Source organism: Patagioenas fasciata, chromosome 9 (genome assembly GCF_037038585.1).
Source record: "Patagioenas fasciata isolate bPatFas1 chromosome 9, bPatFas1.hap1, whole genome shotgun sequence".
Classification (NCBI taxonomy): Eukaryota; Metazoa; Chordata; class Aves; order Columbiformes; family Columbidae; genus Patagioenas; species Patagioenas fasciata.
In genome coordinates this window covers 18,739,019-18,756,730 of record NC_092528.1, presented here as the reverse complement: position 1 = coordinate 18,756,730, position 17,712 = coordinate 18,739,019, and the positions used below count along the sequence as shown (strand labels likewise).

General features: G+C 42.5%; 2 protein-coding genes across 12 annotated transcripts in view; one reads left to right on the top strand and one right to left on the bottom strand.

Moving 5' to 3' along the window:
- Positions 1-11,272, bottom strand: part of PRKCI (protein kinase C iota) — a 30,783-nt gene extending 19,511 nt beyond the window's left edge. The window contains exons 1-3 of one of the 3 annotated variants that reach the window (XM_065844470.2): positions 8,000-8,129; positions 6,258-6,370; positions 145-266 (exon numbers count right to left, since the gene is read on the bottom strand). In XM_065844470.2, coding sequence (XP_065700542.1) covers positions 145-266; positions 6,258-6,286 — 151 coding nt within the window. In that variant the 5' untranslated portion in view covers positions 6,287-6,370; positions 8,000-8,129. Of the gene's footprint in view, positions 1-144; positions 267-6,257; positions 6,371-7,999; positions 8,243-11,121 lie in introns of those variants that run through there. The other 2 variants (XM_065844471.2, XM_065844468.2) reach the window with 2 other exon arrangements.
- Positions 11,273-11,321: 49 nt separating this feature from the next.
- The window catches only part of PHC3 (polyhomeotic homolog 3), a 42,890-nt gene continuing 36,499 nt past the window's right edge, over positions 11,322-17,712 (top strand). For 8 of the 9 annotated variants that reach the window (XR_010651833.2, XR_010651835.2, XR_010651834.2 and 5 more), the window contains exons 1-4: positions 11,322-11,400; positions 14,761-14,908; positions 15,656-15,814; positions 17,275-17,352. Coding sequence is in view for 5 of the 9 variants with exons in the window: in XM_065844465.2 (XP_065700537.1) it covers positions 14,783-14,908; positions 15,656-15,814; positions 17,275-17,352 (363 nt within the window). In the remaining 4 variants the exon portion in view is untranslated. Of the gene's footprint in view, positions 11,401-11,742; positions 13,119-14,760; positions 14,909-15,655; positions 15,815-17,274; positions 17,353-17,712 lie in introns of those variants that run through there. The other variant, XM_065844464.2, reaches the window with a different exon arrangement.

Sequence of the window (17,712 nt, the reverse complement as noted above, 5' to 3'; positions counted from 1 at the left end):
TACTATTTCTAAAAACATAAAACATGTTTTATAAGCTTTTCTTACGAAAGCAGAGGGAAAGGAAGAGATTAAAGGGAAAAGAGAACTGGACAGCTGAGAAACATATTGATCAAATATTTGTCAAAAGACCAAGCATCGATTTACCTTCTTCATCAATCCATTTCATGGTGAAAAGCTGTTCGTTGTCAAAGGAGCACATGTCTCGAACTTCATTGCACAGTCCCTCAAATGAGATGGAAGGTTCAAAATACGTTATCATGATGTCCCTGAGCAAGAGAAAAATTAATTTGAGAAATCATACTGCAATACGTAGCATTTGATCATCAGCTGCGACACTTTCCACATACCACTAATATAAAACCCATCCCTGTTGCAGCTCCCTAAAAAAAAAAAAAAAAAATTTAAAGTACTGATAATAAACCATCAGTGCATAAGTTCTCTTCATATAGCAAAGTCAGGCTCCAAGTGATTTGTATTACCAACTACTTGACATTTAATCTTTCAAGTACCTGCTTAAGAAAAAATAAGATTTAAATGCCCAAATAACTATGAAGTGAGTTGCAGCAGATATTAATCCCACATAGAAATGAGATATATCATACCAGTGGAAACCAAAGAATTAAATATTGCAAAAATTTTGAAGCACATTATCAACCTATTGCTGGTTTTGCCTACTCTGTAACAGCTATTTTGTTATTAGATATCCGAATGTTGTAAGAATGTATACATCTTCTCCAACTAAATGTTGATTGTGTAGATGTTATTAAAAAAAAATGAAAAATATTAAAGAGGTTTCCTAGCAGATTAGGGTGGATAGTCCAAATGTTGAAAGTGCCTTAAAAAAAAAAAAAAACAAAACCAAAACAAACAAACCAAAACCCATGATGCTTCACCACAGAAACAGAGAAGGCTGACAGAGACATACTTAGAACTAAAATTTACTACTTTACTGTTATGCAGAATGTATATTTCTGTTATAATTAAGATTAAGAGTTAGTTAACCTGGTGTTTTAAACGTTTATGTTAACAAAATGCTGACCCATTGTCCCAGTATTTGCTAGGCCTTAAAGGGGAACAGGTGACTCACAGTTGCAACCCTTTAAACAAAGGATTTCAGTGATTCAGTTCAGAGGAAGGTGGAACTAAAAAATAGAGGACTGTTTACAACACTACTCTTCAAACATCTCATATAAGTCCAATATTTGAGCTATGAGACTAATCTATGATCTTGAGGGTCTCTTCCAACCAAAATGATTCTATGATTCTATCTTCCCGTAAAACCTCAGCTAGCTGGGATTTGTTTCAGTTGGTTCCAGCCACCAGCGCTATGGGGGAAAAAAAGAAAATAACTGAAGCAACAGAAAGTTTCTATCTGGTCAAAATTCACATCAATATGCCTACCAGACTGAAGTGTGCATATGCAGTAAGTTAAATATCTTCAAATTGTCTTGTGCAGGGCCAGAGTGGAATAATTAAGGTAACTTAACATACTGCAGTCACTGAACCTGAACCACTTTCAGGAGTGGCAGAGAACACACGTGATAAACATGATTGCCTGGGGTTCCTTTAAGTTCAGTAGCATGAATAAAACAAACTAGCAATTTCTCAGCACTAGAAGAACAGCTAGCCTACTTCTGGATTTATGAGCATGATCAGAGTTAGGTTAGTTAGGGGAAAGACTCCAGTAAATAGTTAGGATAGTGAAATAACTTCAATAATCTCAATAAAGCAGTCAGAAAGCTGCTACATTATTTGGTTGAGGAATTGCTCCTCTTCTTTCCACAAGACAAAATGCAAGACAAAACAATATCTGGACCCAAGTACTGAGACACAGTGCAGTGCCCTGGGACAGATGGGGCTTCGTTTGCAGTGCCAAACTGTGCCCACACCACAGGGCAAACCGTGTTCTCTTCCATCCAAAGGTCTCCCCTCGCATGCTCTCTCAAAATACACAGGTTGTGAACCCAACACCAACGTCTGTCTCTGTGAACTGAGGCAGATTTAACAGCACATTATGGTTACAGACAGGCAGGCATCAACCAAAGAGCAACCCACAAGGCTCTATTAAGAGGCAAAGTCTTAACCTGTATTTCCTGTTTTTCAGGGAAGGGAATAAAGCATCGCTTACTTTGCAACTTCACCAAAGTTTACCATCCCTTCATTTATTCACATTTCAGTGCAGATACATTCACTTTGGAATATTTTCTTACACAAAAAGTTAAGTTCTGAAGGGCAATGAGAAATCAGAGCCAAGTATTTCAAGTATTGCAGTTTATTTTGTGATTGAACTAGTCAGTAATTGGAGAGGGTACGTTAAAAGCAGCAGTGACTACATGACTATGATGGTCAGACAAGCAAGAAGAATTGGATGACAGACCACAACCCTGAGAGACAATAATCACTGATGCTCTAGCAAAAGCTGAAGATTAAAAAAAGATTAGTAAAAGCTGTTCAGCAGTTTTTCAAAATTTATTATTTAAGTCCACTTAAAATAGATTTATCTGTATTACAGTGAACAGAAAAAGTCATAAGTTAAGAGGTACTGAATAGCCCAGGAATCCCTCAGCATTTATAAAGCAAAAGGTGGTATCGATCAAAAAAAAAAAAAAAAAACAACCAAAACCCCTCTTCCTACTTGTCGCTAGCTTCAACCAGCAAAACAGTTGTCCTTCAAACAAAATGAGAGTTTAATTATTTTATAATTTAAGCAAGTTCTCCAAATTACTACTCCAATATCTCTAACAGGACATGTATCAGACACTTATTAAATCCATTTGGGACATCTTACCAACTCCATTATAAAAAACACTACTGGGTCTTTCAGAGTATCCTAGCTAAAAGCAATATTATTTTTTTAAAAACGGTATCTGAGTATGAATAAGGTTCTACAAGCAATATCTATCACCCTTTCCTAGAGCTGTAAAGCCAGCTTTATGTAACACAGAAACTGAAAGACTACAGGTCTTTCTACAAGCTTTATTTTTCCATTTTAACTACACTGATGACACTGACATTTTCTACAGAGACAGGTCTTGGTGTGGTTCTGTTATCACATCTTTGCATTATACGGTGTTTTCCACACTTCTTGCACCTAAAACCACATTGGTGATGACTTCATTAGGAAAAAGCTGTAGTCACTCATGCTAATACGTCAAGTTAAATTTTACTGAACATAAATATGGCATTTTAAACAAAAAACAGTAGACTAAGTTAAAGAACAAAGGGAAGTTGCTATGGACCAAAGACTGATGCCTTGCATGAAAAAATACAAAATACCTCTTTTCTACCAAGAGGTAGGAAAAAAAACTCTTGACAACAGCCCTTTCCTTCTTATGGAGATAAGCTTATGTACTACTTTTAATAAACATGTTTGTTATAAAGACATTCTAAGGCATAATATCCTTTTTGTCTCTTCATGACACACATGTGGAATTAGAAGAAAACCTGATTCAAGCAGACTCTGCACCAGAACATTTGGATGTGTCAATTAGCTCTCAGTTTGAAAACACCAGGTTTTTTAGAATTTGTTTTAGTACTGTTATAATAAGTCTTAATCAGGGACCTGAGAGTAGGAAACATGAAAATAAACAAGAGAGTACTTGTCCTGAATTACTTTCAGTTAAAATGTTGTCATTTATATCTTCCATAAATATTAATAAAGGATAATTTTATTTATACTAACAAAAGGCCTACCTAAATCAATACCCTGCAAATGTAAGAATCAGTAAAAGATAAGCCATAGGGAGACTCTGTAAATTCAAATGGTAAATATAAACAGGAACAATACAGAACAGATTTAAAATATCTGTAGAAGACAACGAGCCTCATCACTATTTTCCCCACCTTTCCTCTGAGATCAGACAGCTTTTCTTTTGCATTTTCTTTTGTAGATCATTCAACAGTCATAACAACCTTTAACAAAAAAGACCCCACCTGCAACCAATCAAATAAAACAAAAAACTCCAATGCCAACAGTTAAGTGCAATTCTATCCATATCTCATTTTTGACTTTTGAGTTTTGACTTCAGTGAGAACAATCCACTGTATGAACAGAGAGTACTGCTGTAGATTTGTTTATCTGTAGCCTGAGATAACTATCACGTATTAAGTATGTGGAAATATACAGATACATAATCACATATCTACGTATTCACATATTTATCACAGAACTGGGTCAGTCATCATTAATGCTTTCGATAATGCCTACTTATTAACCCCAACAAGACTCCTGGCGAATTCTGCTGTTCCAGTATGGTTTCAGCACCGCAAGGAGCCGGCCCTGCCACTCAGAACAATTTGAAGCGTCTTTTTCCCCAGTGGAAGTCTGAGGTCTCAAACTGCCTGCTCCCACAATTTGTTTTTTCTGGCAAAAAATATATCACTAGAAAATTAAATTAATATTGAAACTGCAAGAAGGAGTGAAAATGTTAAGTGCTTAAACCAAAGCTTTCTTAAGCTGAACACTCTCCTATGTGGAACTTGATCCTCAACAGACAGTGAGAGACATTGAGCTGAAGAATTGATCAGAAAGTGCTCAAGACAAAGAATAACATACAGGATGTGAGAACTCTAAAATTTCCTGTAAATATTTATGGAGGAGTATTTTGATTTTACAATTAAACTTTAACATTTTTTTCTCCACTTTTCTCACTCACATACCTGTATTAAAGTTAAGAAAAAGTAGCAAGTTTAACATGTATCATGAGGGGCCTGTCAGGATTATTCTTTATTTGAACTAAATCAAACTGAAGGTGGGCAAAGCTTTGGTAACCTATGCCTTTTACTGTGGTAAAAGTCTAACCTACATGACAGCCTACACAGTTAAAACAGTGCAAAACAGGCACTGAAGAACAGAAGCTAGTAGTTCTAATAATGACAGAAAGAGAGTTCAAGTTTGTTCGTTTGTTTCTTTTTTTAAAAATCAACAGCACGAATTCTACAGGATTCCTAGTGCACAAGCAACGTATTATTCCTACCTGTTCTCTACTGCTACAATGCAATCCTCCTCACATGTATTAATGATATAATAGCTTCTTGTACTGAACTGACAAAGAAGCATCTACAACAAACGAGATAAAAGGTAAACTCTGAATAATTTTAGAAGGCTGAAGTGGTTGTAATTACAGATGCTGTTCAGTGGCACACATTTGAAGTTGCTACACTTTGTTACTGTATCAACAAAAATGTACCTAAACATTTGGTGTAATAAATTCAGTTCCTAAGAACTCGAGGTGGGGGCGGGGGGGAACCCCTAGTACATACATGGAACAGATTACAGTAACTCTTTAAAACAGATAAGACTATTTTCAGCATTTTAAACAACCAGCCTTATGAGAAAGATCACTGTGGCTTACCTAAGAGAAGGAAATATCTGGATAAACTCAATCTAATGTCCTAATTCCCAAGTCTCTGGGAATTCCCATCCTCTTATTCTCATGATCTCTGTTCATTTTAGGAAAATTTTCCATGCTAGTTTTACATATTTCATGAACTTAAGATAAAGAATTACCATTGTACAGTTGAATGAAACAAAGACCCTTCAAAGAGTTCTTGATTAAAGTCTTTGTCTCGGCTGAGAAAGGCAATTAGGCTCTAGGCCAGACTTTTCGATGCTTTGGGGATTCAGGTTGGGCTCTCTGCTCTCAGTGCAGCCTCTCCAGCTCCAGGCAAACGTTCTGACTACCTGATTCCCAACTGTTTCAAGAGCAAATCTGTGTTTCTGCATTGCAGGGTTTTTTGTCTGGTTGTTTTTTTACCCAGAAACTCCTCTGGAAGTTGAAAAGGCTTTCCTAGCAAGACTTTCACATTAACTTCTACAACTCACTTAAGTGCTTCTATTAAAAAAAAAAAAACAAAACCACACAACACAGACAGAGATTAACACCATTTACCATTAAATCCTTTATCCAGCTATCTTGAGATAGTTTATTTGACAAAAGGGGAAAATATGGTCTTTGGTATGAGCATTTCAATCCTCAGTTTTCAGGTAATTTCACCCTAAGTGCAGGTGAAGTGCTGAGCTTTACCCACTTCTTGACAGTACTAGTCTGAGAAGAGGTCTCATACCTTCTGTTGTAAGAAAGTAGAGAGAATGACTAAGGCACTCAGCTTGTTAGTTTGTTGGTATTCACAATGGTTAACCAACACCCCATATGACTCAGTGTCATTATTAAAAGAAACTGATAACTGCATTAACAGGATAAAAGGTCAGTAGATGAGACTCAGAAGAAACATTCCAGTGTCTGTGAAATTATTACCTAATACTTAAAGTGTCATGAGCCAGCATTCCTGTCCAACGTAGCAGTTTCCATCCTCACTCCCACAACCCTGAGCTGCCATCTCTCTGTTCTTGCACCACAGCCTCCTTGTGCTAAAGCAAGAATGAATGTGATTGCATGTGGAAATGATCAAGATCAAAACTGACCCAGCAGAAGAAAAACAAATGGCTTTAACCCAGAACAGTTCCCACTTTAGTTCACTGCCTCACCAAATGAACACTTCTGCCAGCTGATAGCCAGGGGCACCTCCACGTCCTTAAGAAATGGTGGATTAAAGGGACTGTAAAGCAAAGAGCTTAGAATTTCACGTATTATTACTCTGACAGTGTTTTACATGTTCTTTAAAGCCACAGATTGTGCCAGTCTCTACAGTACTTCCACAGACTCTTGCCAAGAAAAGCCCCAAAGAAGACACAAACCAGAAATCAAACTCAGCAGCAAACACCAAATGCTCAGCATAGTTTCTATACCTCTCTTTAAAATTATAAACCTAGAGATATCAGATAGTACATACCGTAAATGTAATAAATCTTTTCTGGTACTTGATACAGATAACTGGAAGGAAGCTGTCGAGAGTATCATGTGTACAATCTTAATCCAAAAAATGCAACCTACATTTTTTTCTGCTTAGATCACCTCCTCTTAAGCTTAATGGCCCAATGAACCATTGTCAACCCTTGCACTCTAATTTCTAAAAGCCAGGTCCTGTAACTGTTGCTATTTAACAGACTGTTGTGAACCCAAAGCAGAACACTTCTGCCTTGTATGCTATTGCTGGAGAGCCATTGAATTAGACCACCAACATTCAGATTTTCATTGTGCAGAGCTCTAGCCTTTTTTTTTTTTCCCAGCAGAAGCTTCACTGACAGTAGATGCATCTTAAGTTACCATTCACAGACTCCCTCAGAAGCCACTTAGTCCCTGGGAAACAGCCTAAAAACTGATTAAATAGGTTTTCATCCAAACATCCTCTTCCCTTAGACCTGAATATCACGTAACACGCAGAGACCAGGACCAAAGATGGACCCTGAACATATTAAGTTTGAATTTTAACATGTGTCCCCCAGTAAAGTGTTATGAAGGAATATGTACTTATTACTGACAGCCCGTGAAGAAACAGCGCCCGGGTGCGTGGGAAGCAGGGCGAGCAGGGCAGAGAAGGCCCCGCAGGTTCGATCTTGTTTACCGGGAATGCCGGAGACACCACGGTGTCCGGCAACCGCTCCCGCTGAAACCCACACCCGGGAGAGGCTCTTCTCTCAAGTCCTGCCCGTTCCCCCGGTGCAGAGCAGCACTTCAGCACGGCTGCTAAGCTGCGGGGTTCCTAGGGTTTCCCCCTACTCTTCTTCAGGGTATGGGGCCCTAACAGGACAGCCAGTTTAGCTTCAGTCTGAGGGGAGGCCGGGGATATCCCCAGCCCACCGCAGCACTCGAGGGGAGCCGGTGATATCCCCAGCCCACCGCAGCACCCGAGGGGAGCCGGGGATATCCCCAGCCCACCGCAGCACTCGAGGGGAGCCCCCGCCCAGCGCGGCCGCTCCGCCCAGTACCCGGAGGAATCTACTTCAGACCCGGGGTACCGGGCAGCGCGGCGCCAGCCCCATCGCCCCCCGCCAGGCCTGGTCGCACCGCTCCGGCCCGGGTTGCCACAGGCGAAGCGAAAGCCGCTCCACCGGCCCAGGCCCCACCTCCAGGCCCCGGGGCTCCGCGCCTTCACTCACCCTTTGTAGTAGGCTTTCACCCGGACCTGGTGGGCGCTGTCCCCGCCGAAGCCGCCCCCTACACCGCCCGGAGCCGACATTGTGCTGTTGCCGCTGCTGTCCCGCTGCGTCGGCATCCCCCCCGCGGCGGGCGACACTGCCCGGGCGAGGGGAGCAGGAGGCGGCGGCGGCTGCGCGACCCCCGTCGCCTCAAGCGCGCCGAGCCCCGAGCGCGCCGCGGCCCCGCCCCCTCCTCACGGCGCCAGCCCGGGGCGGGCGGAACCACGAGAGGTGGGGGGAGCACCGGACTGGGTAGGGGGAGAGCGCGGAGCCGCGCGGGACGATGCAGGAGGGGAGCACGGACACTCCCCCAGCAGGAAGGAGGAGCCGCTCCGGGAGCGGCCGGTCAGCAACTCTGCCGCCCAGAGAGGGCAGGCGCCATGCCTCGTTTGTCGGGTTCCCCGCCCCGCGCTACGTGGGCTCTCCCCTCGCGATTCTAACGCACACCTGTGGAGCGGAACGCTCCACGCCGAAGCGGAAGAGGGGAAGCGGCGGCACAGAGGCAGCCGGGATCCCCGTAGCGAAGCCACCGGAGCTAGGCGCTCCAGGCCAGGCGGGCCATAAGCCACCCGACGGCCCCTCCACTCCCTTCCCCGCGCCCGGAGCGGGGGCGCGCACGGAGGCCTCGTCGCCACTTGGTACGGCCCGCGGCGGCCAGGCTGCCGCAAGGCATGCTGGGATTGGTGGGCGCCGGCCTGGCGGGAGCCACAACGGGCTGGGGGAGCCTCCTGCACCGGGCCAGCTCCGGTCCGGCAAAACGCTTCCTCGAGGCCGAGGTGCCCGGGTTCGTTGTGCGGCGGCTCGTTCTGCGGGGCTTCACCACAGCCGGAGCTGCGATGAGGGAAGGGGTGAAGGAGGAACTTGTCATTTTCCTGAGGCACGACTCGGATTGTCCTTCTTCTAAGGTTTAAGGAGCCAGAAACACCTAACGTGGTGGTGGTGTTGGTTTCTTGTTTTTGTTGGGTTTTTTTGTCACTACCAACCTGATTTGAGAGAAGATTCAGGATTTTAACACAAAGCCGTTGCAAATGTAGCGTGCTGCCCTTCGGCTGCCAGCGCAGAGCTGAGCAGAAGCAATGGCAACGCGTTTCTTACAACTACCATTCACTAAAATATTTTCTGTAAGAATTCTGAAGAATCCATGCAGTGTGCACTGCTCAGAAGACAGTATATTCAGTTCAGGTGAAGCTTTAATTACCACATATCGAATGGCTAAGGTACTTTTTAGGAAAGAAACAGGAAAGATGCTTTTGAACTAAAAGGAGGCAAAGGGGGGTGGTTAAAACTGTTAATCATAAGCCACCTTATCAATGCAAGGAGTATTTCCTTCCAGCTTTGCCTATTTAACAATACATCACTAGTTTCTTTGATAACACATATTTATATTGTCCAGTGCTTCCTGAATACATTGTTCTTTGCAATCCTAAGAAATGGGGAACTTCTGTTTTGTTCTGTTGCAGTAAAAACAATTCCTGTTTTTCCTCTGTCTCCCTCCCCGCTCCAGCCAGCATCACGGCAGGATGGCTGCTGGAGCAGCGGGGAGTTCAGCTTTTTTGTGCTCAGGCTGCTACATGAGATACTTTCCAATCCACACACCTTCCTCTTTCTTATATTGGTGATAAAATAACTTAGGCCTTATTTGCTGTTTACCTTTGGTGTAGTTACGAAGTACAGAACTTTTTTCATGCTGAGCTTCCTGCTGCAGTTGATCTTTTTCTTTTCCCTCAAAATAAAATTATTTGCTCCACCCAGCTTCCACAGTCTCACATATATTTCATACATCAGGAAGCACCTCCCTGTTTCTGAACTCACCCATATCTTGCACCAGGACTTCTGACACATTTTCTTATTTCCTACTAGGTCTCCAAGAGTATTCCAGTCTAAATCTTAATCTTCCCTACACCTCCTTTTCTAACCCATGAAAATTCCTATATTCTCCTACGTAATCATCATATGATCTTTTACAGAAAAGAGGCATCCTCATTAGACCTGGTAAATTGTCACTACTTATCACACACCGTCCACCTGTGGTCAGGGTGACTGCTGCACCCTTCAACAGTTTAAGCTCATCTATGCTGCTTTGGAAGGTATCTGAGTATTGTAAGACCCTTGCCAAGATTATTTTCTTCGTAAAGTACTCACCTATCCCAAAAAGCTGCTAGACATCTGGCATTTCCCCCCACCTTAATTTCCAGTTATCAGTTGGTCAAACTGCATTATGGGAGGAAACAGCAAAAAGAGGTATTGCTGAGCTACATTTTACTATTTGTTCCTATTACAAAATTTTTAACCTATTTCATTTTCACACAACTGATTCTTTATCAATATTTAAAGTGTCATGAGCCAGCACTTCTGTCCAATGTATCTGCTTTCTTTCTGTATCATTGACAATACAAGCAGATTTGGAAATACTAGTGTACTTGGAAGCTACATAATGTAATTCAAAGATTTTTGGAAGGTATTTCTTCATCAGAGGAGAGCATTTTTTGAGGAAGAGAGGGCAAGGTGCTGAGTTTGTCAAGATGCTCCATGCAAGACTGGAATGAAGCCTATGTGGTACAGCGGCTACTTGTCTTTACAGAGGTTGGGCTTTGCTCAGCTGTGCCAGGTAACATGCAGCGGCTGCTACCACCTACAGAAGGGAAATAATTAAACTCAGATCAGTTATGGTCAATTCAAAGGGTGAGGTGGTTGTCCCCATTGCAAGGAAAGGCTCAGAGACATCATTTCATAGGAAAGAGCTGAAAGCTAAGGTAATGGGGCTAAAAGACTCAGATTTCTGTTTCATATCCCTCAAAGAAGTTTCCAGTTCACCACCAGAATCCTGGTTGGAGCTGCTGAGGTCCCTGAGCAGCCAATGCAGAAAAGCACTACAGGCTGGTATTGACACTAACCCCCCCAAAACACTCTCAAAACAGCATATATCACCTCCTTCATTTTCCTACTGTAGCTAAAGCATGAAATAAATAAAGCTTATTTACCACAGGCCCTGGCAACATATGGCTGAACTGTGTCACTGCCACAGGAGAATTAAAATAACTGTCCCTGCAGCTGCGCTCAGCTAAACACGCAGCACCACTCACCACAGCGGGTCCTGAGGGAGGCCAGACACCTCCTCCCCAGCCAGGCCGCTGCTCGCCACCACGACCTTCCCGCGTTGGCGTGAAGCCAGTCGCTGCCTCCCCGCGGCCTGACCGCCCACACCCGCCGCAGCTCCTTACGAACGACGCCTCCCGCCAACGACAACATGGCGCCGGGCGGCGTCACGTGCCCGGCGCCGGCCGTGCCCAGCGCGCCTGCGCGGCACCTCCCCCTGAGGGAGGCGAGAAGATGGCGGAAGCGAAGTGAGCGGCTTGTCCGAGGCGAGTCTCCCGGCGGGACGCGCGGAGGAGGGGGAGCGGCAGCGGCAGGCCCGGGCCGTGGCGGGGCGGGGCGTGTAGGCGGGGACCCGCGCCCTGACAGCGCCCCGACAGCGCCCCGACAGCGCCCCGCGCCCTGACAGCGCCCTGGCGGCGGCTCAGCCTTGCTTGGGGATCGGGTGCCTCCCCTCCCGCCCACCTTTCCGCCCTCCCCGGCGGCGGCTGCTGCCTGCGGGGCCGCTGAGGGGGGCGGTGGCGCTGGGCCGCGGTATGGCTGCCGGTTTTGGCGGCGGGACTGGGCGAGGCCGCGGCCCGGTGCGGGGGCTAAGGGGGCGGGTCAGCGCGGCGGGAGCACCGGCCGCGGCCGCCGAGCAGCGCTGGCGCTGCCCACGGAGCGGCCCGGAGTCCCTCAGCGCCCGGGCCGGGCTGCCCCGCGCAGGCCCGCTGCGTGCGAGTTGTGCCGCGCGGCGTCCACAGGGCATAGTTTCGACTTCCCTTTTGATTGTTTACCTGCCTTTTTTTTTTATTATTATTTTATTTTTTTAATTATTTTTAAAGCAAAAACACAAGCCCCAAGGTTTGGGCAAGGTTGGCCTATGCTTGTAGCTAGAGTGAAGGGAGAGAGAACTTATTTCAGAGCCTTCAGTCATACACAAAAATGCCTGCAGGGACTAGACTTGGAGGAAATTTTCGTTAAATTTCTGTGTTTGGTACCCTTGCTGGCATAGGGAGAGGTCATGAATGGAAAGAATAAGAATAAACTTTAAACAAACAAACAAAAAACAACCACAAGCTATTTTCAAATACCGTTTATGGATGCTGTTACCATGATATTCACCAAAAGTCAAACTTTCTCAAACATGAGTAGTGACGTTTGTGTCCACTGTGAAGGTAGTTTAATGTTATCAGTATAGAATAGCAGCTATTTTTTTAAATTTACATATTTGCTTTGACCAAAAAAAAATAAAGAGAACAAAACTTCTGAATATTTACATTATGCACAGTGTAATTTGAGATTATGTGGTGTCTCATTACTACTTGAATAAATTACTACTTGAATAAATACTTATTTTCAATATCGTTTTCTGTTGTGCTTTGTATTTTGTGGTTGCTCAAATGCGTAGTCATTTTTTAAAGCCAGAGTTCAGTGCATTTTCTAAAACTTACTTTGAATTACAGAGGTTCTTTTGACTTTTAAGTTACTCATGTGCAACATCTTTGTATGGTCCTTCTCCTACATTTAACAAAATGAACTTTACTACAAATATAGGAGGTTTGCCTTTTTTATTTTTTGAATACTTACATGACCAATCTCGAAAGATTATTTTCAGTTGTATGTGAGATTTTTTTTATAACTAAAAGTGGTCTCCACATATACAACGTTGTAAAGGAGGTGAAAGCTTCGCTATAAAGACAGTCTGATTTTAAGCCTATAATGATAAAATGACATAAAATATCCATTTGCTAAATTGTAATGGATTCTTGGTTTTCTTGCTAAAAATAACCACATTTTCTGTATTTTCTCCCTAAACATTCTACTTCTCACTTCAAGAGAGGAGAGGTTTCTAACAAGTGTCGTCTGTCGAAACACTTGACTGTGCCTTCAGCCGAAAGAGGGCACACGATTTCTGCCGAGGGCTGCGCTGCGTGGTGTTGGTGTTGCCATAGGGCAGAGCGGTGGCAAGAAAATGTGTCACACCAGCTCCGAGGAGTTAGAGCAGGTCGGGAGGTGTGCCTCAGTGCCAGGCCACTCTGAGTAGAAGTTTAGGTGCTCTTTCCTATTTTCATTGTACATCTGTTGCGGGAACAACTTGGGCAATGACAAAATTATTTTTGAAAATAAGATTATTTCAGATAAAGGATTAACAGCTTTCATGGGGTGAAGTTCTGATGGAATAACATGTAGAGTGGGATACATTGAACTTCTCACTAATAATACATCTAAAATGTGGCTTAGAATGAAGGAAATTAGACATCCAGTGTTGTTTTCGTAGGCTAATTTAACCAGATGCATAACTTTCTGCTAAAACTAGATAGACGAGTTGTAGATGTAAATATTTTGATGTGCATTTAATGTCCTCTGGAGGAGACAGGACTTTTTTTCAGTGTACTTTTCATTAGCATTATGTGAAATTGATGTAAAGTGGTTTTAGAAATGATACTGGTTTTATTGCAGTTGAAGTGGTTAGCCCACGTATGTTACCTTGTGCTCTGATGTAGGTAGGCAAATGGCATCAATAATGCGCAACAGATGTGAATTTTTAACAACAAAGCCATAGTTTTTATTCCGTTCTAATAGTAGGTATCTCTGTTTTTAAAGTACACTTTATTGCAATGAATTTTCTTTGATGGTAAAGCTTATGCAAGTATGCAATACGATAGCCGTGAGGTCTTTAGGTGACCATATATCTATTAAAGTTCAGTTATTCCAAGTACTCAGCATCATGTGTAGTTCTGTACTTGCAAAGTAGTTGTGTTTGAGAGGTGAGGGCAGCAGCCTGGCAGCACTGCATTCTACTTTCAGCTGTGTGAGGTGAAAATCCTAATTATGTTCCTGTCCACAGCATCCAGTGGGTGGTTTGTTAAGCACTTGGCAATGCTGCTTTTTAGCTTGTATGTTACAACCCTCTCAGTGATTATTTGTCTGGGTTCTTTATTTTAAGAAGGAAATGTATCTTCTCCCCACCCATTTTTTTAACATCCTTTTAAAAGCAATAAACTGAAAATACACTATTTCCTTTTAATCGTAATACTAATACTGAAAAGGAAACTAAACACCCCTCATATATATATATAGAGAGAGAGAGAGAGATATGTGATTAATTTCAGTTTTAATGACAACATTTTGGGAGAGGGATTGTACTCTGCAACAGAGGAAAGTCTTATAAGGCTGTGGAAGAACCGTCAGAGTTGCTTAAATAAGTAGTTTCTTCCTTGACTCTTGCTGTATTTTGGGAGGTATTGCTGTAAAAAGTAAAAGCAATTTTTCTCTGCATCCTTTCCATATCTTTCCAAATAGAGTGTGCCACAAGTGATTTTTGCCAAGAACAGGTTTGGCTGAAGGTCCAGAATGGTCAGCTGTGCTGTGGGGAGGAGGGATGCGACAGTGCTCCTGTGTAGCTTACTGGAAATCTTGCATGTATTCCTAAGTTGCTCACCTGTTGCTACTCTTGATGGATCTTAAAAGGTTATTACCACATTCCTCAACAAACCCCATCAAGTAATAGCAAATCCTACAAACTTATCCGTTTGAAAATTGTCCATTATTCTCAGTGAAGCTTGGATTTTTAGATTTTTTTTTCCCCTTTAAAATCAGCATGTTCTGGCTTTATTTATAAGCGGCTTTATTTTCAATTCTGCCAGGCTAGACGAACACTGCCCAGCTATGGAGAATGAACCAAACACAACAACATGTTCTGCTTCTACAACTACTATCACGACCACCTCCACGTCCCGGACACAGCTGCCACAGATATCTGTCTACAGCGGCTCTGACAGACATGCTGTCCAGGTACTGGGCTGTGAGGTATTCTTTCCTATCCTGTACAGTGCAGGCATTGTGAAATACTTTACACAAGATTAACTTTCCATTCTTAATTGCCATCTTCTTTCTCAATACCTGACTTACTGGTTTTCAGAAGATATGGTTTGCCAAAGGGTATCAGACCATTTAAGAATAGTGCAGAGTGCAGGCCAGCATCCCAGACAATAGAGGGGAAATGCTATGCTTGAAAGTTTGGATTTTTTCTCCATTCCCTAGGAGTATGGATTATTAACAAAATACTTGACAAAATACCACAAAATAAAGCTGTTCATTTGACCAACATTGACTACAGGGATCTAGAGGTATCTGTGTACAACTGCTTCTTTGGATCCAGCCCCCTCATGCTGTTCTTTAAATTAGGTCCCCTCAAACTCTGTACAGTACATTGTTTGATTTAGCAGTAGAGTCCCTCAGACTCTATTCAGATGTTTCAAAAATAACTTGTTGACAAGAACCCAAGAGGCGTGGATGTTGCATTATGAATGATGCTGTATTGTCAGCTGATCGTCAGGCTTTCCTTGAAAACTTGAATACATTTATGTTGACTCCATTCTGAGAATTGGTTGAGAACAGTGCTGAAATGAGTTCAGTATTACATAATCGGCGTGAAAAGAATTTATTTGGTTTTATCTCCTTGTAAAGGTAAACTTCAGCATCATGTCAGCATGGTATGTACTTTGTAATTGTAATTAATTACCTACTGATTCATCACAGGTTATTCAGCAGGCCTTGCATCGTCCTCCTAGCTCAGCTGCTCAGTACCTCCAGCAGATGTACGCAGCCCAACAGCAGCATCTAATGCTGCAGACTGCTGCTTTGCAGCAGCAGCATTTAAGCAGTACCCAATTTCAGAGTCTGGCAACTGTACCACAGGTGAGAGTGAAGATTGCTGAAAAAAAAAATGGTGTACTACTTTCTAGAGTAGGACTATAATTCTAGAGCGTTGTCAAATGTAATAACAGCTTAAGTGCCTGAGCTTAATGCCTCACAATAATTCACTGTTATTTTTAATGACTTCTTTATTTTAAATTGTATCTTCCCTCCAAACTGTTTGGAGGATTTGGTCCAGTGTTATAGATGCTCCAGCAGGCGACCATTCCATGCTTTATTGCATACATTATAGTGCATCATGTAACTCATCGAACAGTAATAAAATAAATATTAAAAATACACTACTACAATCTTCATCCCATGATTTTCTCTAAAAGTTGATGGGGAAAGCAATGAATAGCAATGTATCGTAGTGAAATCAAATAAAAATAATGAACACCTGCTGTCTTAGTGTGTTTTGCCACAAATCTGGCTTCATTATAAGTAATGGCACGATTCAGTTTTAACTCTTGAGTGTGGAAATATAGGAAGTAAAAGACATTTCATTTCTGAAGCACAGCTTTTAACATTGGTGAACCCTGAAGGAGACCCATTTTGAAAACTCAAGCAGTGGAAAGATTTACTTTGACCTCAGTTGACCATGGATTGAGAATATTATCTTGCAGAGATAGGTAGTTGTTAATGATTTTACACATGCAAATGCTAAAATGGAGTTAAAGATTTCAGGTATATAGCTGTTTGTTGTCAGTACTGGGACTGACTTTTCTATACTCCTGGCTTTTTCTTGTATACCTTTTCCATTAGATCGTGGTAATATATTGATTTGTCATTTTTTGTGCCAGATGTGTGTGCATATACAGTTAACAAGACAGAGCTAAGAAAATCAGACTGGGAAAGGCTAGAAGGTTTTGGATTGCAGTCTGTTAATGCAGAAATCCAAATCACTGTCCTATATTCACCTGAAGGGCTGGAATAGTGTACTTTTATATGTATGACATATGCATACATAAAATGTAGATGTGCATACGTAAAGTATCATTCTAGAATGTGAGGGTGTTCGTTACAACATTTATAAAGTTTGTTTTATATTTAGAGCATTGTAATAATAATAAAAATTATGATGCAAGTTTTAATAATGACAGTTTTTAATGATGTCACGTTTTAAGTTCTGAGCACCATAGGTAGTGACCTGATCAGTTAGCTCCATCATTAACAGTTTGGTAGACTTTACCTCTGATAGTTTTTGTTCAAGCCTTGATCTGCAAGAATTTGAGTACCTGAAATTGGGTAGGAATTCAAGGCATTTAGCACCTTGCAGACAGCGCTCCATAGTGCAGAGTTCACTTTGCTGAAAACTAATTCCTCTGAATAAAGCGTTTTTACTGTTACCTCAGAGAAAAGGTAATGGTAGAGAGGGATGTTTCTGACGGTGTATGCAATAATATGATCATCACTTAAACACTTTTTGATTTCAATATTTGACCCGTATTCTTGCTATTTAGGCAAGCCTGTCAGGTGGGAGGCAATGTACTTCCCCCACTGGGAGTGTCACTCAGCAGTCAAGCATGTCGCAGACCTCGGTACGTAACTGAACAAAGCCCTCCATCCATTCTCAACCCCTCGTGGTTAGTATATAATTACTTGGAAAACCGGAAAATATTTTAGTATTTAAATTCTTGTGGTTAAAATTAGTGTTAGAGAAACAGTAAAGAGAATTTCCGATGATTCTGTAATAGGTGTTGGTTGCACTTCCAGTGTCCACCAGTCACCTCGATGCGTGTTGCTGGCCGGGGTTGGAGGTTTCCCCAGTCTCAGCCTGCTCCTAGTGCTCCAGGGCCAGCTGCTTGCTCCACAAGCACTGGTGACTGTTCAGACCACTGCAGGAGTCACTCCCTGAGCTTTCATCTCTTACATGAGTTCTTATTGGATTTTTCACATTA